Source organism: Capra hircus, chromosome 26 (genome assembly GCF_001704415.2).
Source record: "Capra hircus breed San Clemente chromosome 26, ASM170441v1, whole genome shotgun sequence".
NCBI lineage: Eukaryota > Metazoa > Chordata > Mammalia > Artiodactyla > Bovidae > Capra > Capra hircus.
This window is the reverse complement of record NC_030833.1, coordinates 26522241-26546173: the sequence shown is the minus strand read 5'-3', so window position 1 is coordinate 26546173 and position 23933 is coordinate 26522241. Positions and strand designations below refer to the sequence as shown.

At 48.4% G+C, this 23933-nt stretch overlaps 1 protein-coding gene across 1 annotated transcript in view; it reads left to right on the top strand.

The window, feature by feature from the left end:
- SORCS3 (sortilin related VPS10 domain containing receptor 3) overlaps nucleotides 4337-23933 on the top strand; it is a 650187-nt gene continuing 630590 nt past the window's right edge. The window contains exon 1 of the mRNA XM_005698449.3: nucleotides 4337-5631. Within this exon, the coding sequence (XP_005698506.3) occupies nucleotides 5008-5631 (624 nt within the window). The 5' untranslated portion in view covers nucleotides 4337-5007. The remainder of the gene's footprint in view (nucleotides 5632-23933) is intronic.

Genomic DNA, 23933 nt, shown 5'->3' with positions numbered 1-23933 from the left:
CTGGCTCTGAGTTTTATGAGGAATTTGTCTTTAGATCCTCAAATGAGTGCTGAACATGTTATAAAGTATGAGAAACAGGCATAATTGCGATGCTTCCCTATATGTGCCAGCTGTGGGTGCTGGTGGCAAGATATTTGTTAGATTATTAAGGGGTTGGAAGACTGTGTGTGAGTATGTGCACGTGTGTATATCTGTGATGGGAGAGAAAGTGCAATTTCCCTGAGTGTTATTTCACTGTGATGGTTAAAAAACAAAAAACAAAACCTGAAAGAAGCCATATTAGGGTGATGTTTCAGGTACTCTCATGGATAACTTATAGCAAACAATTTATTTTCTCCAGTTGTTTGTAACAGGCTAGAAACCCAGAGGGAAAATATATTCTTCATGAGGGCTTCTTTGCTCTCCCCACTGGGACTGGGTTAGGGCTAATCTTAGCTCCCAACTGGCCTTTCTCAGCTGCAGTAGGCATTATGCCAGCAAAGGACATGGGAGCCCTCTCTTTTAAATTCCAGATAAACATTTAACAACTCCCATCTTAGGGCAGGAAGACAAAGAATTTGGTGATGATGATGAAGATGACGCAGTAATGATAATGATGGATGCAGTATGAGGCATTATGGGATAGTGGGGGCTGGGTTCATGGAAGAGCTGGCATTTAAACCAAACCAGAACAGGAACTGTGGCAGAGGACAGATTACAGGCTTAAGAGAGAGAATAATCAAGTTCCTGGAGGTGAGGGAATGCCTGGAGTGTTGGGCACCATTCTAAAAAGTTTGGACTTCATGGGCAATTTTTGAGGAGAGCAATCCGTGACATCATCTTCCTTCTGTTTAAGAGTTTATTTCCGCCAATAGCATGGAGCTTGGAACTGTGCTGTCTAAAACAATAGCCATTAGTCACATGCAGTTACCGAGCACTTGAAATGTAGTTAGTTTGAGCTGGGATGTGCTATAAGTATAAAATGGGACTTACGTTGTGGCTCAGCTGGTAAAGAATCCACGTGCAATGCAGGAGACCTGGGTTTGATCCTTGGGTTGGGAAGATCCTCTGGAGAAGGGAAAAAGCTACCCACTCCAGTATTCTGGCCTGGAGAATTCCATGGACTGTATAGTCCATGAGGTTGCAAAGAGTTGGACACAACTGATAGACTTTCACTTTCATAAGTGTAAAATACACACTAAATTTTTGAAGACTTAGTACAAAAATATGTAAAAATACTTCAATACTTTTTCTGTTGATTATAAGTTTAAATGAAAATATTTTGGATATATTTAGCTCATTGAAATATACCATTAACATGAATCTCATTAGTTTCTTCTTACTTTTTAAAATGAGGCTACCAGAAAATTTTAAATTACCTTTGTGGCTCACATGTTTATACTGGACAGCACAGATGGACAGTGGAGAGGTTGGCTTGGAGAAACAAAGTGCGGAAGAGCAGGAAAAGACAGGAAAGTATAGCAGAGTCCTACAAGAGACGATGAAGTTCAGATGCAGTGACCCTGGGAACAGACAGAAAAGGACAGGTAAAAAGGTTTTTTAAATAGGACTTTGCAGTGATTTTCCTGGATGTGGGGATTAAAAGAGGAAAGAGCTAAGGTTACATGTTAAATGTCTAGTCTGCATAACTGAGGTACTGGGGATGGTTTTTAGAAATTGATGCAGATGGTTTTCAATGTGGACATGCAAAAGGGAATTTGGATAGGAAGCTCACAGGAGAGGATGGAGTAGGGTTGTATATCCAGGAGTTAATGCACTGGTGATTTCTGAAGTAGTACAGAAATGGATGAGAACTGGGGCTTACTCATGGAGAGAAGGTGGAATGAGAACCAGGTACAGAGAATTGGGGAGATGATGGAGATTGAGGCTCCACATTTAAGATGTGTAAGGAAGAAGAGAGGCTGGTAAACTTGACTAAGGTTGGTCAGAGAGAACCCAGAAGAACCTGGGTACCATGTAGACCAAGGGAGATCTTTTCAAATGGAACACATTTGCAAATGCGCGAAGCAGAGGCTGCTGGGCCCGCTGTCTCAGGGAGCCACTGGAGGTGTATGTTGGGATAGGGCTTTGATGAGTCACCTGAAGGCAGATGTCAGGTTGCAGAAAGTCCAGCAGAGAGAGGTTGGTGAGGAAGGAGAGACCTGCAGAGGTCTGGACACTAGAGAAGGCTGATGGGAAATGAGCAGCTGCAGAGGGAGGGGCGGCACAGTGCAGAGGGCAAGGGTTGTTAGGCAAGGGGTGAAGCAGGGAGAGACAGAAGATAGGAGAGGCTGTGCTAATGAGTGGAGAAGGCTAAGAGGAGGGACTGGTGCAGGAAAAGACATGAAAATGTTGTACCTGGAGTCTTTTATCCATTTTTTCCCAAACAAATATTTCATAGCCACATATCCACAAGTCCACCTTGAGGATGGGACCTTTCTGTGGGCTGCATCTGTGCGGGAGAGAAAGAGGAGAGACCCCAGCTTTGCTCTTGCAGACAACTGCCCTCCACGGGGGACTGCAGGGGGCTTGGACAGCCCACCTCCCCTGTGGGCCTGGGGCTTGGAAGGCCGGACCCTCCCTGGGCTATGTGAGCTTCTGGTCCGGCAGCCCTACCTAACAGTCCAGATCCCACCTTTCAGCTGGTCTGACATCTACCAGCTTTGCTCAGAGCCCAAGCAGAGGGGAGGCTTCCCGTCCCTCCCCAAGCCCAGAGCTTCGGCTCCGGCTGCAGTGCCAGGCCTTCGCCGGCAGGGGCGCTGGGAACCTGCGGATTGCCGGCTCGGGTCCCGCGCCTGATTCTGAGCCCATCTCAGCCTTCAGCGGCGGAACTTTTCTTGGGGCGGTTGATCGACATGGTCTTCGGAAACCCACAGACTCCAAGGACCAGTCTCATTCTGAGTGGGACGTACGTGGTCATCGGTGTGGTTTTCTGCCCTAGCCTCCTCCGTTCCCAATTTCCATTTCAGCTCCTGGCGGGCGGGCGTTAAAGCAAGTTCACAACGGGTCTGGTGGCGGCTCCTGGGAACCGCAGGTTGTCTCCATCCTTGGCAGGCTCTGATCCCAGGCGCCTCTGTCCTCCGCATCCCTCTTGACCCTCCTGTGGCTCACTTTTGCCTCTTCTTTGCTCGCCCCTTTCTTTTTGCACCAGTATTTCGCCCTCTCTCCACCACTTCGTCACCTCCCCGCTGTCTTTGTCCGCAACCCCCCTGCCCCTCCGCCCTTTTTAAACCTTTCCTTCCACCTTTCTTTCCTTCCCTCTCCTTGCAGCCCCCTCCCCCGATAGAGAACTCTTCTATCGATTCCGGAAGACTCCCTCCATCCTACTCCTTTCTTAATAGCCCCTCCTCCCGTTCCACGCATCTAGGTCTTTTCAACCCCTGGAAATTCCCGGAGCTCCTCGCAGCAGCCGTTGCTATACTTGCCCCAGGGCCTGTAAACTACATCCTCAGATTGTCTTTGGGTCTAGGTTCCTCTCTCCAGCTCACCCCGAGTCTCCCCTTTCCTTCGGTCGGGAAGAGTCCCAGCCAAGGCTGAGTTCCACGCGGCCCGGCTGTGCTTCTGCAACTGGGGACAGTGGGGACTGATCCCCATGCCTGCGCGGCGCTGGCCGGGACCCTCTAATTGGCAGCCCGACACTTTGAGAGAACAACTGAGCCCTTTTAGTAATGAATCTGGGGAGATGAGGGAGCAATCTCATAATCGCAGGCGGAAAGATGGGCTCTCGTCCTCCGGGTAGGAGCAACCGGTCTGGACGACTGTCTTTCCCCAGCTCCAGCTGGGATCCTGGGAAGAAGAGCTGGCGAATCGGGGAGGAGCTGGCAAACCCCAGACCGGGCTGCCAGCGCCTCCTAGTTCTCTCCTCCAACCCTCCCGGAGGTTCTAGCAACAGTCAGCTTACGTCCGCAGGCGATGGGGACCTATGGGTGAGCTGGGCGCCTTGGAGGAGCGGGCGGTCCAGAACCACCGGCCTTGCTCTCAATATTGCCTTTCTGACGACTCGCAGGTTCATGGAAATGCAAACACAGCCCGTGCCTGATCCACACGTGCCCACAGCCCGAGCGCACCCCTCCCTGCCCCACACTCCATTGCTCACACTAACATGCACAAATACGCGTGCAAACGCGCACGCAGAGAGTCGCGCGCCCCCGCACACCCAGGCACCCCTGGTTCAGCCAGGTACCCCCACCCTGGGTGCCCGCCCGCCAGCCTCGGGCGCACTCCTAGCCTCCCCTCACGCACGCGCACGCACGCACTCCCCGCGCCCCCGCACCGGGCGGAGGCACTGGGTAGAAGTGGGGGTGGCGGGAAGAATAGGCTGGGGAGCCCGGAGCGGAGTCCATCCCGCGCTCGGCTTCCGCAGGCTGCCTCTGCACGAAGACTCCGGGCTCCCCTTAGGCTCCCCAACCTGAACAGTTGGCGCTGAAAACACTTCACTCCTCCTCCTCCCGCGAGACCACCCCCCCCAACTTTCCCTGCGCGCCATCTCCCGCCCCCACAGCATGCCCGAAGAGTAACCCCCCTAAACGCGGCCAGAAGCGGCTCCCAACTCTTCGCCGAGACGAGGTTGGAGGCTGGGTTTCAGAGAGACTCCGGACTAGGGTCGGTCGTCAGCCTCTCCTCCTGGATTGGGGTTGCTTTTCATATTTTAAAAGAGGATTTTCTTATTACCTTTGAATACTCCTTTTGACAAAATTTCTGAAGCAGCTCAGCGGGGAAGATTTTGGGGGAATCTTATTTTGAGAAAATGAAAAAGCACCTACGGGGTATTTATTAATTTTTCTCGGGCTTTGGAATCACCCTGTGGAGGAGAGAGCCAGCGATCGAGAGCCAGGAGCGCAGAGTGGAGAGGACCAGCAAGGCGCACCAGGCCGAGCCACCTCCTTCCCGGCCGCCCCCTCCCCACTCCGCCGACACACACTCATTTTGCTCGCTCGCCGGCGCGCGCAGCGCACACCCCCCGCGCCGGACCCGCACCTCGGCTGGCGCCACACACTTGCCAGCCCGAGCCGCGGCAGCCGCAGCGGGATGGAGGCGGCGCGCACCGAGCGCCCTGCAGGCTGGCCCGGGGCGCCCCTCGCCCGGACCGGGCTCCTGCTCCTGTCGACGTGGGTCCTGGCCGGCGCCGAGATCACTTGGGACACCACGGGCGGTCCTGGGCGCCTAGCGGCTCTGGCTTCGCGGTCCCCGGCGCTGCCTCGTCTCTCACCGCTGGCAATGGCAAGCCAGTGGCCGGAGGAGCTGGCGACTGTACGGAGAGGCGCCGCACTGGAGCGCCGGCCGGGACCAGAGCCGCTGCCCCAGCCAAGCAGTGGCAGCGGCAGAAAGAAGCAAGAAGCCGGAGGGCTGTCTCCAGCAAGCTCGCGGTGGGGACCGGGCATCTCGACTCCTGGCAAGCCTAGCGGCGTGAGGAGGAGTCGTCGGGCGCAGCCCCCCAGTGCCCTGGAACACGGGGATGCCCGGGCTACTGTCTTAGCCGCTGGTTCCAAAGGAAGCCGCCCTCTGGCCAAGGGTCTCCGGGAGGAGGCGAAGGCACCACGGACCGGGGGTTCAGCGACTGAAGAGCTCCGGTTACCCAGCACCTCGTTCGCGCTGACCGGGGACTCGGCTCACAACCAAGCCATGGTGCACTGGTCGGGATACAACAGCAGCGTGAGTATCCGCCCGGCTGCGGAGCTCACAGCCTCCCGACAGCAAAGGAAAATGAGGGGTGGGCTGCGGTGGGGTGGGCGGGCGGGAAGGAGGGGCAGATAGTCGCCCTGGGTTGAGGTGAAGGCAGGAGCAGGGGGCTCCTCGACTTTTGGTCTGGTGCATCCCGCTTTCCCCACGCCCCCAACAGGTTATCGGAGTTTGTTGTAAGACTGTGAATTTGTTTACCGGAGACCCTAGGATTGGGGCAGTCTGGAGGAAAGAGGGGAAAAGAGGTGCCTTATCGGGATCAGTGATCACTTTCTCTGGCACTCGGCTTGGGGAGTCAATTGTCCTGTCAGGTGTGTGCGCGCGCATGGATTCTTGGGCGGGGAAGTGTACTGATTTGGGGAAAGAACCGCTGGACAGGCTGACTGACTCCTGTGACTGCCCGGGGTTCCCCTCTCTCCTCCAACCACAGGAAAGAACCAGGAGATGGTGCCATTCGGACTACTCCTGCCCGCCCCACTTAGGATGCTGCCCTGGGCCCCAGGCACACTTTGTCTCAGTCTTAGCGGGAGGCTGGGCCAAGTTGGCCCAAGTCTGGGCCTTTCTTGACATCAGTTTTCCCCTTTAAAACCCAGGCAGCTGCCCTGCAAAGCTATAGGAGACGCAGGGAAAAAAAGTTTAAAGTGTGAAGTGAAATTCAACACCCGTCCCGCACCGCTTATTCTCACGCAAGCAGAAGCACACTTAAGTCACTGAGCACAGAATCGCCCCTGCCGCTGCGTCCTGCGACTGCAAACTCGCCGGGGCTTTCTACGCGCCTCTCCACGCCTTTCGGCTGCCAGGTTACCCTGGGAAGCTGCTGTACCGACAGGTGGCGCCCTGGAATCCACTCCGGCGGCTTCAGAGCCTCCGGGCGGCCGCGGGCCGGCCTTAGGGCGCAGAATACAATCTACCCGGGCAGCTGCTGCAGCCCGAAGCGCGTGCCCGGAGGGGCTCCCCACCCCGCCCCCAGCTGGCCGCCAGAGCGAGCAGTCCAGCCCAGGAACCGTGGGGGACGGCTCCAGCCATTTACCCCACTCTCCTGCCTTCCTCGGGCCCCACTTCAGCCAATCCTGCAAAAACCCTTTCCTTGTCTCTGGCTCATAGCATCAGCTCAGAACCGGGGCTCTGGGCAGAATCTGGAGGATGGTGGATGTCCCTACCTGCAGCTTTGGGGAGCTCACTCGATGGGAAAGCACCGCCTCCACTCCCTTTGTATTTCTCATGACTGACATTAAAGGTTTCCCTAGGAAATCCTCGCCTTATTTTAACAGCGCCTGGGGGGTGTCGCAGGGGTGACTTGTGAGTAACAGGAAAGCGAGGAGTCCTTAGAGAGGGGCTCATCAGCAATACCGAGCACAGATTTCCTGGTTCTTATAGACATACAGCACCAAGCAGGCAGCCCAGCCGGGGCTGGAAGCATTTGGGCAGACCAGCTCCTCAGCAGCTTGGTGGTGGCTGCATCTCAGTGAGGGCCCCCCACAGCTTCAAAGTGGTCAGCTCTGGGCTTAGGGGGTGGACTTGTACGAGGGATGGGTGATCGAGGACTTGCAGGTGCTGGGAGGATTGTGTGTGTGTGTGGCGGGGGGAAGTGGAGAGAGAGAGACAGGGCGACATGTAGTTCTCTGACAGCAGGGTTTGTGACTCTCAACTTCTCTTGGTTTGAGAATGAGCAGTCGCGTGTATGTGCATTATTTTGTTCGTGTTCTTACTCAGTGAGGAGGATGGACTGGATGTGTGGAAGCAAATGTATCCCTAGGAGGAGGAGGAGGTGATGTCCTTCTATTTTAGCGTGCCACACTGGGACGATATAAATTCACTCTGCCGAAAGAGTTCTCTTATGTTTCTGCTTTTAAGGATCATTTCTGTGTGTTGACAAATTCCCTGAAGATGGGATGTTAGGGCATGCTCTCTGCAGATAGTAGTTACATGTGCATGGCCTTCTCTGACTATCTTCAAGGCAGTTGTACAGCAGAGAAAGTGAGGGGGCAAGTCTAACCCTATACCCTCCTGGGAAATGGCTCTCCGGTTAAAAAGGCGGGCCCAAAGGGCCTGAGGAGCGGACCAGTTGGCCTTGGAGTTCTTAGTGATAGCAATAAGATTTGGGCAGTCCAGGAATAGCCCCCCTCGGGGGTTCATTGGTTGTGCTCCTGGCCAGACTTACTGTCTGAGCAAAGGATATTATGGCAGCACAGGTGAGTGCGGGGACCCCGTGTGTCTGCTCTCTCTGCTCCAGAGAGGGACTGCCTCTTTAGACCATGCTTCACAGGCACTTCCAGTGGAAAAGGCTTCCTCAAGGGTCAGTCTGTTTTGCCCTGAGGAAGATGAGCAAACAAGCTAACCCAGCCCTACCTCTGGGAGACTTTAAGGAAACAACCCCTGGTGAGGGGGAGTAGCTAGAAAACCAGTTTCTGCAACATTACCCAGTTTCTTTCTTTCTTTTTTTAAATCTAATCAATTTCTTTCTCCTCTCCTCCTTTCCTGAGGTCAGCAAAAGAAGGTGCTGCTAGGAAAAAAAAAAGCCAGGGTAAGGATTGATGGAGAGGGTGTTCCTTCTGGAAGGTCCCTTTATCATTGGTTGGAGAAGTCCTCAAGGCAGAGAACATGGATCCTTGTTTCACGCTCTTTTGGCGTGAAAAGAAAATTCCATCTTCCCTTCTGACGTGAGTGTTAACTATGTCCTTCTCCAGGAAGGCCACCAGTTAACACATTGTGGGGCTTGCTGCTCTCCCTCAACTGCCACCGGTAGACCACATTCCTCCTGTGTGTTCCTTCTGGAGGAGAGTTTCCAGTTACTCCATATATCTGAAAATTGAACTCTACTCTGGCCATTTGTGGTCAGGCATGAGGAGATGGGGCTTCCCAGGTGGCTCAATGAGTAAGGAATCCGCCTGCAATGCAGGAGACGCAGGAGATGTGGGTTCAGTCCTTGGGTTGGGAAGGTCCCCTGGAGGAGGGCATGGCAAACCACTCCAATGTCCTTGCCTTGGAGATACTTGTGGGCTACAGTCCACAGTGTTGCAGAGAGTCAGACAAGACTGCAGCAACTGAGCGCAGACGCACGCACATGAGGATATGCAAGTGAAGGTCTCCACCCCCTTCCCCACGTGCCCAGCGTGTGCCCAGGGGCTGAGAGTCTCATTCCAGGCTTGAATCACATATTCACGTTGGTCCCAGGAGGGGCTGGCATGACTTGGTGGGCAACAGAGGAAGTGCCCAGCAGGTCTGAGTCAGGAGGAGACAGAGTCTGGGTTCCCCTCTGGCCTTTCTTGCTCTGCCAGGTATTTCGGAAGGAGAGGTGAGTGAGCTTGGGCTTGAAGCCTGTACTCTGGAAGAGCGATTTGCTTTTCTCTTTGGTTGTCTCCAGCTGGGATTCTGGTGATTAATGGGCTAGAAAGTGTTTCACAAACGCCCAGAGGGAGTCCAGACCCTGGGGCTTACAGGGATACAGAAAATCACATCAGCCTGCTCTTCTCTTTTGAAAGAAGAAATACGCCTTCCTGCTTGGTTAGTGAGTTGGCAAATGACCCTGGAGAGAGGGGGGCTGTGAAGACAGCAGCCCCCTTTCCAGGCCCCCTGAGCATTATAAAGCCGTGATGGGGGAATCCCTCGTTTGTTCACGGCGCTGGGATGCGAGAGTGCTGCCTCCTCCCTTAGACTGATCCCCATGCCTTTCCGGCGGCTTACTCAGCGTGCTGCCCTGCGGTGTGTCTGGTTGGGATGCTTTGCCAGATAGTCTTTAATTCTTGTGCCTAACGCTGCACCTTGGTGAAGAGAAACGGGAAGATGCTGATAACTCGAGGTCCCTATCCTGCCCCGAGCACACCAGCAGGTGGAACACCCAGATGCTCCCAGGCATGAGTTCATGCTCTTAACTAATTCAGCTGGACAACACTCTAAAATATTTACTCCTAATGTGCAAAATAGTGACAGATTTGATCAGATTAATTGTGTCTCACTCACTGGAGCATCTAACTGTGGCTCCCAAACAGATTTTTCAAATAGCTTTTGGCTGGGATGTCTAGCCTTCTCGTCCCCGCTCACCGTACCCGTGTCACAATATCTTAATGCATTTTGTCTTCTCAGAGGCTTAATAAAGAAGCCTGCCACTGGAGCCATTCTTCAGGGGTTTGCCAAAAAGAGTCTGTTTTTAATTAATATTACAAGGGAAGCCATCTCAGTGGAGACAGAGCTGGGAAATGCAGTGGGACAGAGCAGCACTAATTGCTCCGGGTCACTCGCTGTCAGCCTGGGGGTGGGAGGCGGGGAGTGGAGTGGCCACACACGGGCTGTCTGCTCTGCGTTTTCTCTGATGGCCCAGTTGGTTGGTTACAGGGCGTGATTTGCTTCCCAGATCCTGCAGTGATTTCCAAGGTGAGCAGAAGTTGCAAACTCCTTAATTGGGAGGCCTGATTTAATGATTGCAGAAATGCAGCAGTTGGAACTCGCTTTGTAGTTGGCAGAGAAGGCACACAGGAAGTGGCTTCTCTGATTGTGTTGGATTTAAGGGGAGGGGATGGTGAAGGCTCAGGGGGCCGAAGGGAGAACTGCTTCTTCCTCGGGCTAGGTAAATCTCTTACTGTAACTGGGGGAACTTTGGAACTGGATGCTCTGTGGGCCCTGAATCATCCTACAGGGCGCAGAGAAGTGTGACAAAGCTGGATGCTGAAATAGGAGGTTGTGTCCGAAGGGTTTATCCAAGGCCAGGTACTCCAGGGCCTGGGGGCTTGATTTAACTATTGTTTTTCTGCTTCCTTTGACCTCTTGGCTCACTTGAAGTGTTAGTTGCTCAGTCATGTCTGACTCTTTGTGATCCCATGGACTGTAGCCCACCAGGCTCCTCCATCCTTGGAATTTTCCAAACAAGATTACTGGATTGGGTTGCTATTTTCTTCTCCAGGGCATCTTCTCCATGCAGGGGCCGAATCTGGGTCTCCCGTGTTGCAGGCAGACTTTACCATCTGAGCCACCAGGGATGCTCCTGGCTGGCTTGAGACACTTCCCTATGAGGAGAAGATGTCAGAGGATTAGTTTGCAGCAAGTTTAGGGGGAAAGAGGTCTTGTGAAGTTGGAAAGTGTAGCGTGCCAGTGCCTGGTGGGCCACTTTGGGTAAGTATCACTGGTACTGTGGGCTAGATGGCCTTCAGCTAACCTTGGTTATTCCTCTGGGTGATGGGTTACTGAAAGGTCTGGATGCTGCTCTGACTTCATTGGTAGAGAGTGGAGACAAGAGAGCTCTGCCTTGTGTGCAGTAGAGAAACTCAACTGGGTTTGACTAAGTCAGTGACTGAGTGAGTCCCAAGTCTCATTGAGCAGAGGCTATGAAGGAATTGAAAATCCTTGTCCCTTGGGATAGCAATAATTTTCTCAGGTTGTTCCTAACTTGACAGCTGCTGTGTCCAGGAGCATTTCATCCAGTAGGTCTCCATTCTAGCTTGAGACCCTTTAGCTTCTTGAATTTGAATTTAAAGTCAGTTAGCCTGGCTTTCACGGAGAGGGCAGTGGCACCCCTCTTGCCTGGAAAGTCCAATACTCTTGCCTGGAAAGTCCCATGGATGGAGGAGCCTGGTGGGCTGCAGTCCATGGGGTCGCGAGGAGTCTGACACTGCTGAGCGACTTCACTTTCACTTTTTACTTTCATGCATTGGAGAAGGAAGTGGCAACCCACTCCAGTATTCTTGTCTGGAGGATCCCAGGGATGGCGGAGCCTGGTGGGCTGCCGTCTATGGGGTCGCACAGAGTCAGACACGACTAAAGTGACTTAGCAGCAGCAGCAGCAGCAGCCTGGCTTTCAAGGCCCCTCACTGCATATGTCCTGGGCCTGCTTCTTCAGCTCCGCATTTGACTGTTCCCTGATAGACCCCTTCACTCTAGCCAAGGCAACCCCTTCATTGTCCCCATCCCCTTCTTCACTCCAAGCCTTTGCTCTTGAGGTCTTCTCCACTCAGGATACCCTTCTTCCTCTATGGAGACACACGCATTCCTTATGGTTCAGTTTAAGATCCAAACAGGATTCTCTTTAGAAGCTTTCCTAGCAGCCTTTGTTTTCCTGTTTATAGAATTTACAGCGTGTACCACACTCTTGATTATACTTAGGTTATCACTTGGTTGTTTTATGAGTGTTTCGAAGATGAGGGATGAGGGCTAAAATACTTGCTACAGCACCCCACGTCCCACACCTCCTGCGAGTTCTGCTTTTCTCATGTGGTCTTTGTGACATGTGGTCCAGTGCTTGACACATAGCTCTGTCCGTACTTGCTGACCTGACCCTGGGAACTGGACGGTGCCCTAGCTGATCTGACCCTGGGAACTGGACGGTGCCCTAGCTGATCCGGGGGAAACCTGACACTGTTTCTTAACAGTGCTGAGTTTATGCACTTGGTTTATTACTTTATGTATGACTTTTAACAGAAGATGTAGAGACCTCTCCACCCCACTTAATGAGAGGATGGAAATAGGTACTAGTCAACCCTCCTGGCTTTTTCCTTATGTACTTGAGAGATCAGATGGACTCACATAAGATATTCAACCATTTGCCTAGTGTTCACTGGGTGTGTGGCACGGTTCTGGGGACTGTGGGGTTGGTAGGACTGTGATGGAGAGACAAAGAAGGATAAGATGGCATTTGCCTCATGGTCCTTCTAATATGCTTTGGGTATGAGGCTGGTCTTCTGTAAAGTTTAATAACACATGACAATAAGACAGATGCCACGGGGTGATGTGTGATTATTTGCCAAGTGATCGTTTCAGGCTGTGAGCTCAGAGGAGGAGGGTCATTGTGGGAGATGCTGTGGGCACCTTAGACCAACAGGATGTCAAGGCTGGCTGTGCTGTTGGGAACAGTCTTCATCACATCATTCAGCAGAGAGATGAAGGGTATGAGGCTCAGACAGAAGCATGGCAGCCTGCAGTGTGGACTGTCTCCTGGTCTTTCTTTCTATAGCTGTCCTCTGCATGCTCCTGCTTCTCTCTTTTTTTTTGCTTTTACAGACCATTTTCTGTTATATTCACTCAAGTGAGGTAGGGTGCTGCCCATTTTACAGGTCGGATAGAGTGAGGCATAGCATGAGTACACACAAGGCTAGCCGGAGAGACTGAGGAGTAGATTCCTCCCTCTTGCTCCCTGGCTGTATCCTGTGGCCACCCTGCCTATGCACCACAGTGACTGCAGACAGTAAGGACCCGCTCCTTACTGGGAAGTCTGTGTCTTACTAACCATTGTTAATGGAGACCTCTTGTGAGACACCTCGTCATTTGAGTTAGTGAGTGAACCAAGTCTGGTTGCATCACCAGGAACATTTTGCTCGTTTGTTTTGATCAGTGTAGTTTAGGTTTAATTATTTATGGAGATGCTGTTCTTTATAGTATGCTAATAAATGTGCTGTAGTAAATTTCCAAAAAGTAATGGAGTCTGAGAACTTCAGGATTGCACAAGTAGCTTCCTGGTATGAACTCCTTGCTGGGAGGCAGAGGAAACCATCCCTACCAGGTTGGGGTGAGAGGACCCAGAGCACAGTAGGGCCAGCCGTTCAGGGCTGTTGGTGACCAGATCTGTGCCTGTCGCTAAGCAGGGGCCTGGTACTTGACCTGTGCTGGAAGAAACCTACCTTAGGGGAAAAGCTGACCATCGTTATATAGGATCATCAAGGCTCCTGTTAGGTTGTAGGTTATTTAGCCTGGATATGACTGTGTGACTTGTGTGAATGCATACTTGAGAGTTTTCATCATGAATGCAATCAGGATCATACTTTTCAGTGTATACTAGGAATAGAAGTAAACTAGCTAAGAGTTGGGACACGACTGAGCGACTTCACTTTCGCTTTTCACTTTCATGCATTGGAGAAGGAAATGGCAATCCATTCCAGTACTCTTGCCTGGAGAATCTCAGGGATGGCAGAGCCTGATGGGCTGCCGTCTGTGGGGTCGCACAGAGTCTGACACGGCTGAAGTGACTTAGCAGCAGCAGCAGCAGCAGCAGCAGGAGCAAGAAACACAGCCATATAGGAAACAGGAGCATAAGTTCTGAAGCCAGATGCCTAGCTTTGAATCCTGTCTTTGTTTCTCTCTCTTTATTGGGTTAAGTTCAACTTACTCTTTTTAAAAATTAATATAAAGTTGCTGTACAGTATTATATAAGTTACATGTATACAATATAGTGATTCACAATTTTTGAAGGTTATTTTCCATTTATAGTTATCATAAAATATTGGCTATCTTCCCTGTGTTGTATAGTATATTCTTATAGCTTATTTTATATCTAATAGCCTGTCTCTCTTACTCCCCTACCCCTATCCTCCTCCTCCCCACTTCCCTCTCCTTATTGGTAGCCACTCGTTTGCTCTCTGTATCTGTGAGTCTGGTTCTTTTTTGTTAGAGTTACTAGTTTGTTATCTATTTTTATTTTTTGTTATATTTTTTTAAATCCTACATATAAGTGATATCACACACTCTTAGTCTTTCTCTGACTTGTTTTGTTTAGCATAATGCCCTCTAAGTCTGCCCATGTTGCTGCAAATGGCAAACTTCCATCCTTTTTTATGGCTGAGTAGTATTCCATTGTGCATACACACATACAGACGCACACCACCATCCCATTTTCTTTATCCATTCATCTGCTGATGAACATTTAGGTTGCTTCCACTTCTTAGCAATTGTAAATAATGCTGCTATGGACATTGGAGTGCATGTATCTTTTTGAATTAATTTTTTGTTTGGTTTTTGATATATGCCTGTGAGTGCAATTATTGGGTCAGAAGATGGTTCTATTTTCAGTTTTTTGAGAAACCTCCGTGTTGTTTTCCGAAGCGGCTGTACCGATTTACATTCCCACCAGAGGTGTAAGAGGAGCCCCTTTTCTTCACATATTGCCAACACCTACTTCTATTCTTTTTGATGATAGGCCTTCTGATAGGTGCAAGGTGATATCTCAATGTGGTTTTGATTTGCATTTCCCTGATGATTAGTGGTGTTGAGCATCTTTTCATGTGTCCATTAGCCATCGGTCTGTCTTCTTCGAAGAAATGTCTGTTCAGTTCTGCCCATTTTAAAGTTGGGCTGTCTACCTCTGTCTCTTAACAGCTGTGTGACGTTAGGCAAGTTGTCACCCTCTCTTGTCTATTTGTTATATCCATAAACGGAGTGATAAAATAGTACCTCTCATATTGGGCTGTTTTAAGAATTAAATAAGATGCTGTGCTTAGCAAAGTGTTGAAAAGAAGCACCTGACCTATACTTAGTCCTCCAGACATTTAATTGGTTTAATTGTTATTCTTATAGTGGATGGGGCTTCCTCTTCATTTTCAGAAGGGAACATGGAAGCAGAGAAAGGAGGTGGATGCCCAGTTTCCCAGTGAGCTGATCCCTAAGCCTCGGCTAGAACCTAGTTCTCAGTGAGGCACTTGTTTCAACTGCCAGCCATAGTCCATGTCCCGACTCAGACAAGTCTGTGTTATCTGTCTTCTGTTTTATACTGAAGGAGACAGTGACATACACACACACAAACACACACACACACACAGAGAGAGAGAGAGAGAGAGAGAGAGAGACAGAGAGAGAGAGACAGAGAGAGAGAGAAGTGTGACTGGCTGGGGACTTGGCTGCTTGAAGCTCATGCTCAGAATTTTCTTAGAAATGATTGGAATCAGATGGGTAGGGTCAACTTAACGATTGCACTAATAAATAACTAACAAGTAGAACTTTTTTCAGGGCTTTCATTGAGTGGAGTTTTGAGAAAGGCATCCAGAAAGATGCAGAGTAGCTTCTCTTGGCTTGGGCATCCGTGATTGTACCTCACAGCTAATCATGGAAGACTTCTGGAAGGAAGTGAGTGAAACGTGTGGCTTTAAGAAAAGAGGACGCAGGGCTGCTGGAACTGGCAGACAAGAAGAGTCTAGAGTACCAAAGACTCATTTCATCCAAGTCACGGGGTGGACCTTGATGCTCTGGGTTTGCTTTCCCTCTCTGCCTCCTATCTCTGCTCTGTGCCTGGCAGGAGATGGGAATATCTGTGGCTGGAACTTGTTGCAGAATATCTGTAGCTTCTTTCTCAGAATTATCACATTGGCCAAACCATGAATATCTTGTTGTGATCCACACCCATCGAGGTGCAGGCTTGAATTCCCTTTTTTGTCTGCACCCTGTGCAGCAGGAATGGGACCTGAGATCCCTACACAGACACTAGAGGGAGTGTTGCCCTGGGAAAGAAGTGAAAATCAGTAGAATGAAATAATAAAACAACTACTGCATGAGGAATTGTTTCAAAGGAGTGAGGAAGAGCTGTAGTAACCTGCGAGTTCACTGTGGGAGGGCTTGGCCCCTAGATGAACATTTCATTAACAACCAAGGAGTTGAGTCCTGGGGGGCTGAACATTCAGTCCCTTCCTGCAGAAAAAAGGGCACGGATGTTTTGTAAAATGCATCCATTCTGCAGTCCATTCAACCCATAAATGACTCAACTAAAACTCTAGATATAAATTAATCCAGAAGAGATGCTCAGGTTTGGTTCCCCCATCTCTTCTGCATTTTCTGACTTGGTGCCCCTCACTTTCTTGTGCACGGTAGTCAGTCAATAGAAGCTTACTGAGCTGAATGACATGAATAAATTCTTAAATACATAAAACTACCTGGGTAAAGAATGACTGTCTTGGGCATGGGGAAGAGTCTGATTTCTTCCTGCTGCCTCTAGCAGGATCTACCCCCTGGGGGGCATCGCAGTCCTCTCTCCCTGGTTCTCAGGCCCCACGCATCTGACTCAGTCCTCTCAAAGCCTTCTTGGCATTTACGGTGAGGGAGGCAGTTTTTCTTCCAGATGGTTAGAATCAGGTTAAAGATCACACTGCTGCATAAGAAATGAACTTTTTCCTTTTAAAATCTGTTCTCAGTGGGAAATGGAGAACAATTACAGAGTTGAACATTTTTTTTTTTTTTATTTGCAGTCACTCAAGCTGCTGTATCTGAATGTGATTACACGTATGGAGGGAGCTTGTTATGATTTGGAGGCCCTGGTACTGGAGATGCAGAGAAGCTCGTGTTCTAGGCTAGTGGCAGGTAGAGGAAAGAATCTTTAGAGGCAAAAAGAGTTGCTTACATCATTATGTTGCTTTCAATGTTATTCATGCTTGAAAGAAAACTTTTCACTGGAAGATTTCTCAAAATTCAGATTTTTTTTTTTCTCTTATGAGAAGGTACCCAAGCAGCAGTGATTCCAAGTAAGTCTCTGAACCTTAGTTTCACTGGCTGTAAAATGGGGATAATCCTGAACTTGTAGGGATGTTGTGAATCTTATAGGTAATACTGTGAAGGGGGTAGTGTTGATAGGTATTACACTGGTTAAAGATGTTAGTCCTCATCATCACTTAGGCAGGAGATGGGGTGGATTGAGTGTCTGTCCTTGTAGCAGATCTGTTGGCACCCTGCTCTCTGCACCTGCCATTGGTCTTCAAATGGGGCTTACTTCTGACCACCAGCACCAGGGACTGTGTGCTGCCTGGAGCTTCAATCACTCATGCGCAGGTTGGAAGCAGGGAGTTGATTTCTATCAAGAACTAGGGAGCAGCCACCTGATAATGACTACTGGAAGTTGGTGGATAAATACCCCAGCTCCCTTTCCCTCTGGGGTGGGGTAACTCTGAAGCTTGTTTCCTACACTATCTCCCAGAAGCCATCACTGGGATTAAGTGCCAGATGCCCAAGGTGGTAATTTGCCTGTTTTATTGGCTACCTGCCCATCGCGCTCTGCTGTTTCGAGCTCAATCAGTATTTCCTCGGATCACCTCCCAAATAAGTTGCATTTGACCCTTCAGTAATGTGGGGGTTAGGGGCATGGCTCTCCATGCAGTTACAAATCTATGTATAACTTTGCAGCTGGCCCTCAGGTATTCAAAACTCCATGTCTGTGGATTCAACCAAGCACACAGATCCTGTAGTATATGTTTACTGAGAAAAATCCGAGTATAACTGAACTCACACTGTTAAAACCTGTATTGTTCAAGGGTCAACTGTACTTGAACTCAAGGCTTTGTTTCAGAGTATGTTTCTGGAGGAAAAGGAACTAATACCTTTGGTTATTTCTGAGTGTGTTAGCCTGGGTCTTCAGTGAAACAGAACCAATAGGATATATATCTCTCTCAAAGTAAATCTTTTTCTATATTTGTATATATATCTGAGAGATTTAGGTAAGGAATTGGCTGATAACTGTCATGGAAGGTGAGAGTCCACAGCCAGCATTAGCAGCTGGAAATCCGGGAGAGCTGATCCTGTGGTTCCCATCTGCATCCATGTCTGAAGGCAGGAGGAGGCCAGTGTCCCAATTTAAAGACAGACAAGGAGGAGGACTCTCTTCTTCCTCAGGCTTGTTGTTCTACTCAGGCCTAGAGGGGGTTGAATGAGGCCCACCCACGCTGGAGGGCAATCTGCTTTACTTAGTCCACCAATTCATATGCTAAGCTCCTCCAGGAACGCCTTCAGTTCAGGTCATTTCAGTCGCTCAGTCTTGTCCTACTCTTTGTGACCCCATGAACCACAGCACGCCAGGCCTCCCTGTCCATCACCAACTCCCAGAATTTACTCAAATTCATGTCCATTGAGTCGGTGATGCCATCCAGCCATCTCATCCTCTGTCGTCCCCTTCTCCTCCCGTCTTCAATCTTTCCCAGCATCAGGGTCTTTTCAAATGAGTCCCCTTCACAGACACGTTACTATTTTGTTGTTGTTTTTGTTCAATTGCTCAGTCCTGTCTGGCTTTTTGTGACCCCATGGACTGCAGCATGCCACCCTTCCCTGTCCACCATCTTCTGGAGCTTGCTCAAACTCATGTCTGTTGAGTCGGTGATGCCGTCCACCCACCTCATCCTCTGTCATCCCCTTCTCTTCCTGCTTTCAGTCTTTCCCAGCATCAGGGTCTTTTCTAAGGGGTCGGCTCTTTGCATCAGGTGGCCACATATTGGTGCTTCAGCATCAGTTCTTCTAATGAATATTTAGGGTTGATTTCCTTTAGGATTGACTGGTTTGATCTTGCAGTCCAAGGGACTCTCAAGAGTTTTCTCCAACACCACAGTCCAAAAGCATCAATTCTTTGACACTCAGCCTTTTTTATGGTCCAACTCTCACATCCATACTTGACTACTGAAAAAACCACAGCTTTGACTAGATGGACTTTCAGGATATTGTTTGTCAAATATCTGGACACCCCACAGCACTGTCAGGTTGACACTTAAGATTTTCCTCAAGTATTTCCCTTACCCTTTTAATGTTCTGCATCCAGCCCCACCATGGTACCGACTCGGTACCGAGGGGGAGATGGAGGCACTGATCGTGGTTCTGAGAGGGTCTCCCTTTTGGGTTGGCTCCTTCCACAGGTAAGGAGCCCAGATTATATTGAGTGGCAAGAATATGGTGTTGGGGGTTTGAGGAGGGGATGCATACCTCCAAATTAGCTTTCGCTGCCACTTCTCAGAGCTAAGGAGCCCCACCCCACCCCAGGGCATCGGCTGCTGCTGCTGCTGCTGCTTTTCTATTTTTTTAAATAACAATGTGATAGTTTCAGGTGAATAGTGAAGGGACTCAGCCATACATATACGTGTTTGTCATGGACTTGCTCTTCATGATACATAATTGTTGTTCAGTTGCTCAGTCTGACTCTGTGACCTCATGGATTGTAGCCTGCCAGGCTAGTCTCCCTCATATTTGGACCCATACCTGCTGGTGCATGATCTCTGGCCTAGGAATAAGATGTGATTCTTTTTTCCTTGGACTTTGTCAAGATTTTGGCAGCAAGCAGCTGAGCTTACAGTTGGTATCTCCCCATCTGAGATATCCTTAGTGTGGGGCATCTTGAGAGTCTGGAAAGCACACTGGCCTGGGAGTAGGGATGTGTAGCTGCTTTCTGATTCACATTTACTCTCTTCTGCAAGTCACCTGTTTTTTAGGTGTAAGAGAATGAAGACCCTTCCAGGTGTAGTAGCTTATTTATCTGTGAATAAAACAAATTTTAATGGGTACATTAGGAAGGAAAGGGTCTAGAACTATGATTTAAAAAAATTGGAAGATGCTTTTTTTAAACATGTATAAATTTGGTCTTATCCAAAACAGATATACTTTCATTCATTCATCCATTCAATAACTTGTTTGCTTAGTATGAAGGTAATTAAGTTACTTGCTTATTCTGGGATCCAGTTTTCTTATCTATAAATGAAAGAGTTATGCAACTCTTGATGCAGACCCATATCACCACAAGCTAGAGGTAGTATCAGGTCAGTCATTTCTTTACGTGTGAAATGGGGACAATGCTGTTTGCTCCGCTATGTCACAGTTAAATAACGAGCTACTGCAGCCTTTTGAAAAGAGTACTTTTCAAAGCGCTGTTAACAGAGGCAATGTGATCTCATGGTGTTAGTTCACATCACCTCTCCTTCATTCTTTGAGTAGCTGGAGGTCCTTATGCAGCAAATTTGAAACCACGCATTTCTTTTGCCTTCTCCCATATCTCCCAGCACAAATGAAACACTTTCATTAGCATGCATACCATGCTGCTAAAAAAAACCCAAAAACAAAAACACCTTGGTATTCTTATTCCAGGCATGATGTACAATTTATTTCAAGTCACATCTGATATCATAAAATTCTCAGATAGGAGTGTAATTTGATGTCTTTTAAAAAAACAGCATTTGTTCTAGGACTTGACCTGTATTGATTGCTTTATACTTTTCAGATAATATGAAGTGTTTGGGAGAGCATCTACTATATACCTAGTGATGCAGGATGTGCAGAAAAGTGTATGATGCTGACTGGATACCCAAAAGTTATGGTCTTATGTGTGGGACTCACATATTAGACAAATATTGCAAAGAAATATGTGAGATCATGCAAAATATGTGCTAAATTTGAGCATTCTTAGGAAATACACTGACTGTAATCAAGACCACAGGAAATGGAAACTCATAAAATGTTTAAAATATTATGATTGTTTTATTATCTACAAAAAAGTTCAGTAGCATGATTAGAAATAGATGTAGTCCTAATGACTAAATCTGTGTCTCTCAATGAGAATGTTCCTCATAGGAAGACAAAAGAAACATCTATTTTTTCACCATAGTACTAAGATAGTCCAGCTTCTTAATTGTATCATTAATGGATATTCTAATTTGAACTGATTTCCTTCTAGGCCTGCCTCCTTGTTGTCATCTTGATATTTCTATTTATTTCTACTCCTGGATTCGTGCCTCTATTTCTTGAATTCCATTCCTCTTTTTTTTTTGGATTGCATTTCATTTTTCTGTGGTAGATCTTCAAGTGTTCTTTCTAAGAGAATGCAGAGGAATGTCCTGACTTGTTCCTGTGTCCTGACATAAATATTACTAGGTTCCTTTTAACTCTCAAATGATCCCGCCTTGGATGGTATATTACGTAGTCACCCAGTGCTTGAGTGATACTTTTATTTTCATTGTGGATATGTCTAAAGTTTATTTTTATCTCACACGGCTTTGATGGCTCATCTGGACATAGAAATGTAAGGTCAAAAAAACTCCCCCTGGGTCTTTGTCATCCTTAGAGTACTTGCTGATTCTGCGTAGTTTGCTGTTTTCCCCCTCAGGGAACAGAGGAGCATGGGGAAAGGGGATGCCTAACACGGGACATCATGGCTTTGTTCCTATTGTTGAGGCCCAACCCTGTAAGGGAACCTCATGCGTTAAAACCACATTTATACAAATCAGCAGTGTGATGTGGGGAAATTAAATTCTCTCTGAAGCAATTTGCCATAGACACACTATCTGAATATCTTTAATGTATAGCACAACCAGATGAGGTACTCTTCAGTTCAGTTCAGTTGCTCAATTGTATCCGACTCTTTGCGACCCCGTGGACTGCAGCACGCCAGGCCTTCCTGTCTATCACCAACTCCCGGAGTTTACTCAGACTCATGTCCGTTGAGTCAGTGATGCCATCCAGCCATCTCATCCTCTGTCGTCCCCTTCTCCTCCTGCCTTTACTCTTTCCCAGCATCGAGTCTTTTCAAATGAAAGTTCAAATGAAGTTCTTTGTATCAGGTGGCCAAAGGATTGGAGTCTCAGATTCAGCATCAGTCCTTCCGATGAATATTCAGTAGTAGTGTATATTCAGATATATATCAGCCAATATTCTTTTAGGATGGACTGGTTGGATCTCGCTGCTGTCCAAGGGACTCTCAAGAGTCTTCTCCAACAGCATAGTTCAAAAGCATCAATTCTTCAGCGCTCAGCTTTGTTTATAGTCCAACTCTCATATCCATACGTGACTACTGGAAAAACCATAGCCTTGATTAGATGGACCTTTGTTGGCAGAGTAATGTCTCTGCTTTTTAATATGCTGTCTAGGTTGGTCATAACTTTTCTTCCAAGGAGCAAACGTCTTTTGATTTCATGGCTGCAGTAACCATCTGCAGCCATCTTTTATTTAAAAATAATTAAAATAGCTTTAAGAAATGTTGTTGATATTCAGCAGATATTTGTGGTGTGCCGTCTATGTGCCAGGTGCTGCTGGGTTCTGAGTACATAATGGTGAGCTCTGCAGGAGAGGTTCATGATACTGTCAGAGGTTCACCAAGAATGTTTATCTGGGAGAGGGCAGAGAGGCGGAAGCAGATGAGCACAATCAGTTAGATGAGGAGGAATGGGCGGAGTGTCTTGGATGCCCAGCTTCTGTGGCATGAGAGACTGGGGTTTCTGAAAGGAACAGGGAGCAGGACAGAGTGACTGGAGCAGAGGGTTTGTGGGCTAGGGGCTGGTGGGAGATGAATTGAGATAGACAGGCATGGATTGGACCAAGAAAGGCAATATAGGCTCAGTGGAAGGAGTTTATTCTTTATCCTAAGAGCAAAGGGGTAAGCCTTGGGAATGTTCAAAGTAGGAGAGTCATATAATTAAATTTGACCACCTGTGGGTTGGGTTTCCGAGGTGGTTCAAATGGTAAAGAATCTGCCTATCAGTGCAGGAGATACAGGTGGGAGATGCAGATTTATCCCTGGGTCATAAAGATACCTTGGAGGAGGAAATGGCAACCCACTTCAGTATTCTTTCTTGGAAGATCACATGGACAGAGGGGCCTGGCAGGCTACAGTCCATGGGGATGCAAAGAGCAGGACATGTCTTACCAACTGACTGACTGACTGATGGGTTGGAGGGAGAGAAGGCTGGGTTCGAGGAGACCAGAGTGTTGCAATGGCTAAAGAGGACGGTGGCTTGGGTGGTGGCAGAGTAAGTGGTGAGAAGAAACCAACTGAAGAGCTATTTAGCAGGCGTGGTTGGCTGTGTTGTTGGCTTCTCTCTCTAATTCTTCACTCTCTCTTTAACTCCCTTAGTACTGGGCTTTTGCAATGCCCTTTCTCTATGGATGGGACCTTCTTCCTCATCTCCTAACCTTGAGTTTGGCCATGTGACTTGCTTTGGCCAATAGAAGTACTGCTAGTTCTAAGCTTAGTTATCAGAAGGTATTGTGTATCTACCTGCTGCCTTGCACCTCTGCAGTAGCCATGAGAAAAACATGCCCAGGTTGGCCCACCAGTCCTGGGTAGAGAATGGGAGACAAGTCGTCTGTAGCTATTTCCATCCAAACCCAGCCTAGATCAGCCCAGCCCAGCCCTGCCCAGCCCAGCCATGGGCAGCAAGATTGCCCAGCCAAGCCCCAGCTGCCCTGTATATTTATGAGAATAGATGACTGTTGTGAGAATAAATGATTGATTTTTTTTTTCTGAAAAAGATTGAGATTTGAGTGATTTGTTCTGCAGCACTTTTGCAGCAAAAGCTGATACAGCAGATAAAATCAAGAACTTGATAGACTGGATGCAGCAAACATGGGGGACCATGAGTATAGTGTAAAGGGAGGCTTGCTTGTATTTCAAGGCCATGAGCCTCATACATGTTCAAGGCTATACTTAGGTGTGTCTTTTTGGTGGTTTCCTGCCACTCACCTCTCTTTATAGTTCGTGGCTTATTTTCCTGGAGCTGAATGAAGTAGGTCAGATTCATGGTTCAAAAGAATTCATCTTCCACTCTCTCTCTTTCTCCTTTCTCACTCTCTCTCCAACAGCTTGGCCAGATTCCAGCAGAGTGTGTGAGCTGAGCAGTCCTCAGGTCCTTCCATGAGGGCCTTCCAGCCTTGACACTCAGTGTATTCTTGATAGAGTCAAAGTCAATTTCTCCTCTAGCCAGAGAGATGGAGTTTCACTTAAACAGGGAAGTAATGTGGGGCCAGGGATTTACTTGGTCTTGATGGATTATTTAAAATATATTCTGATAAAATATTTA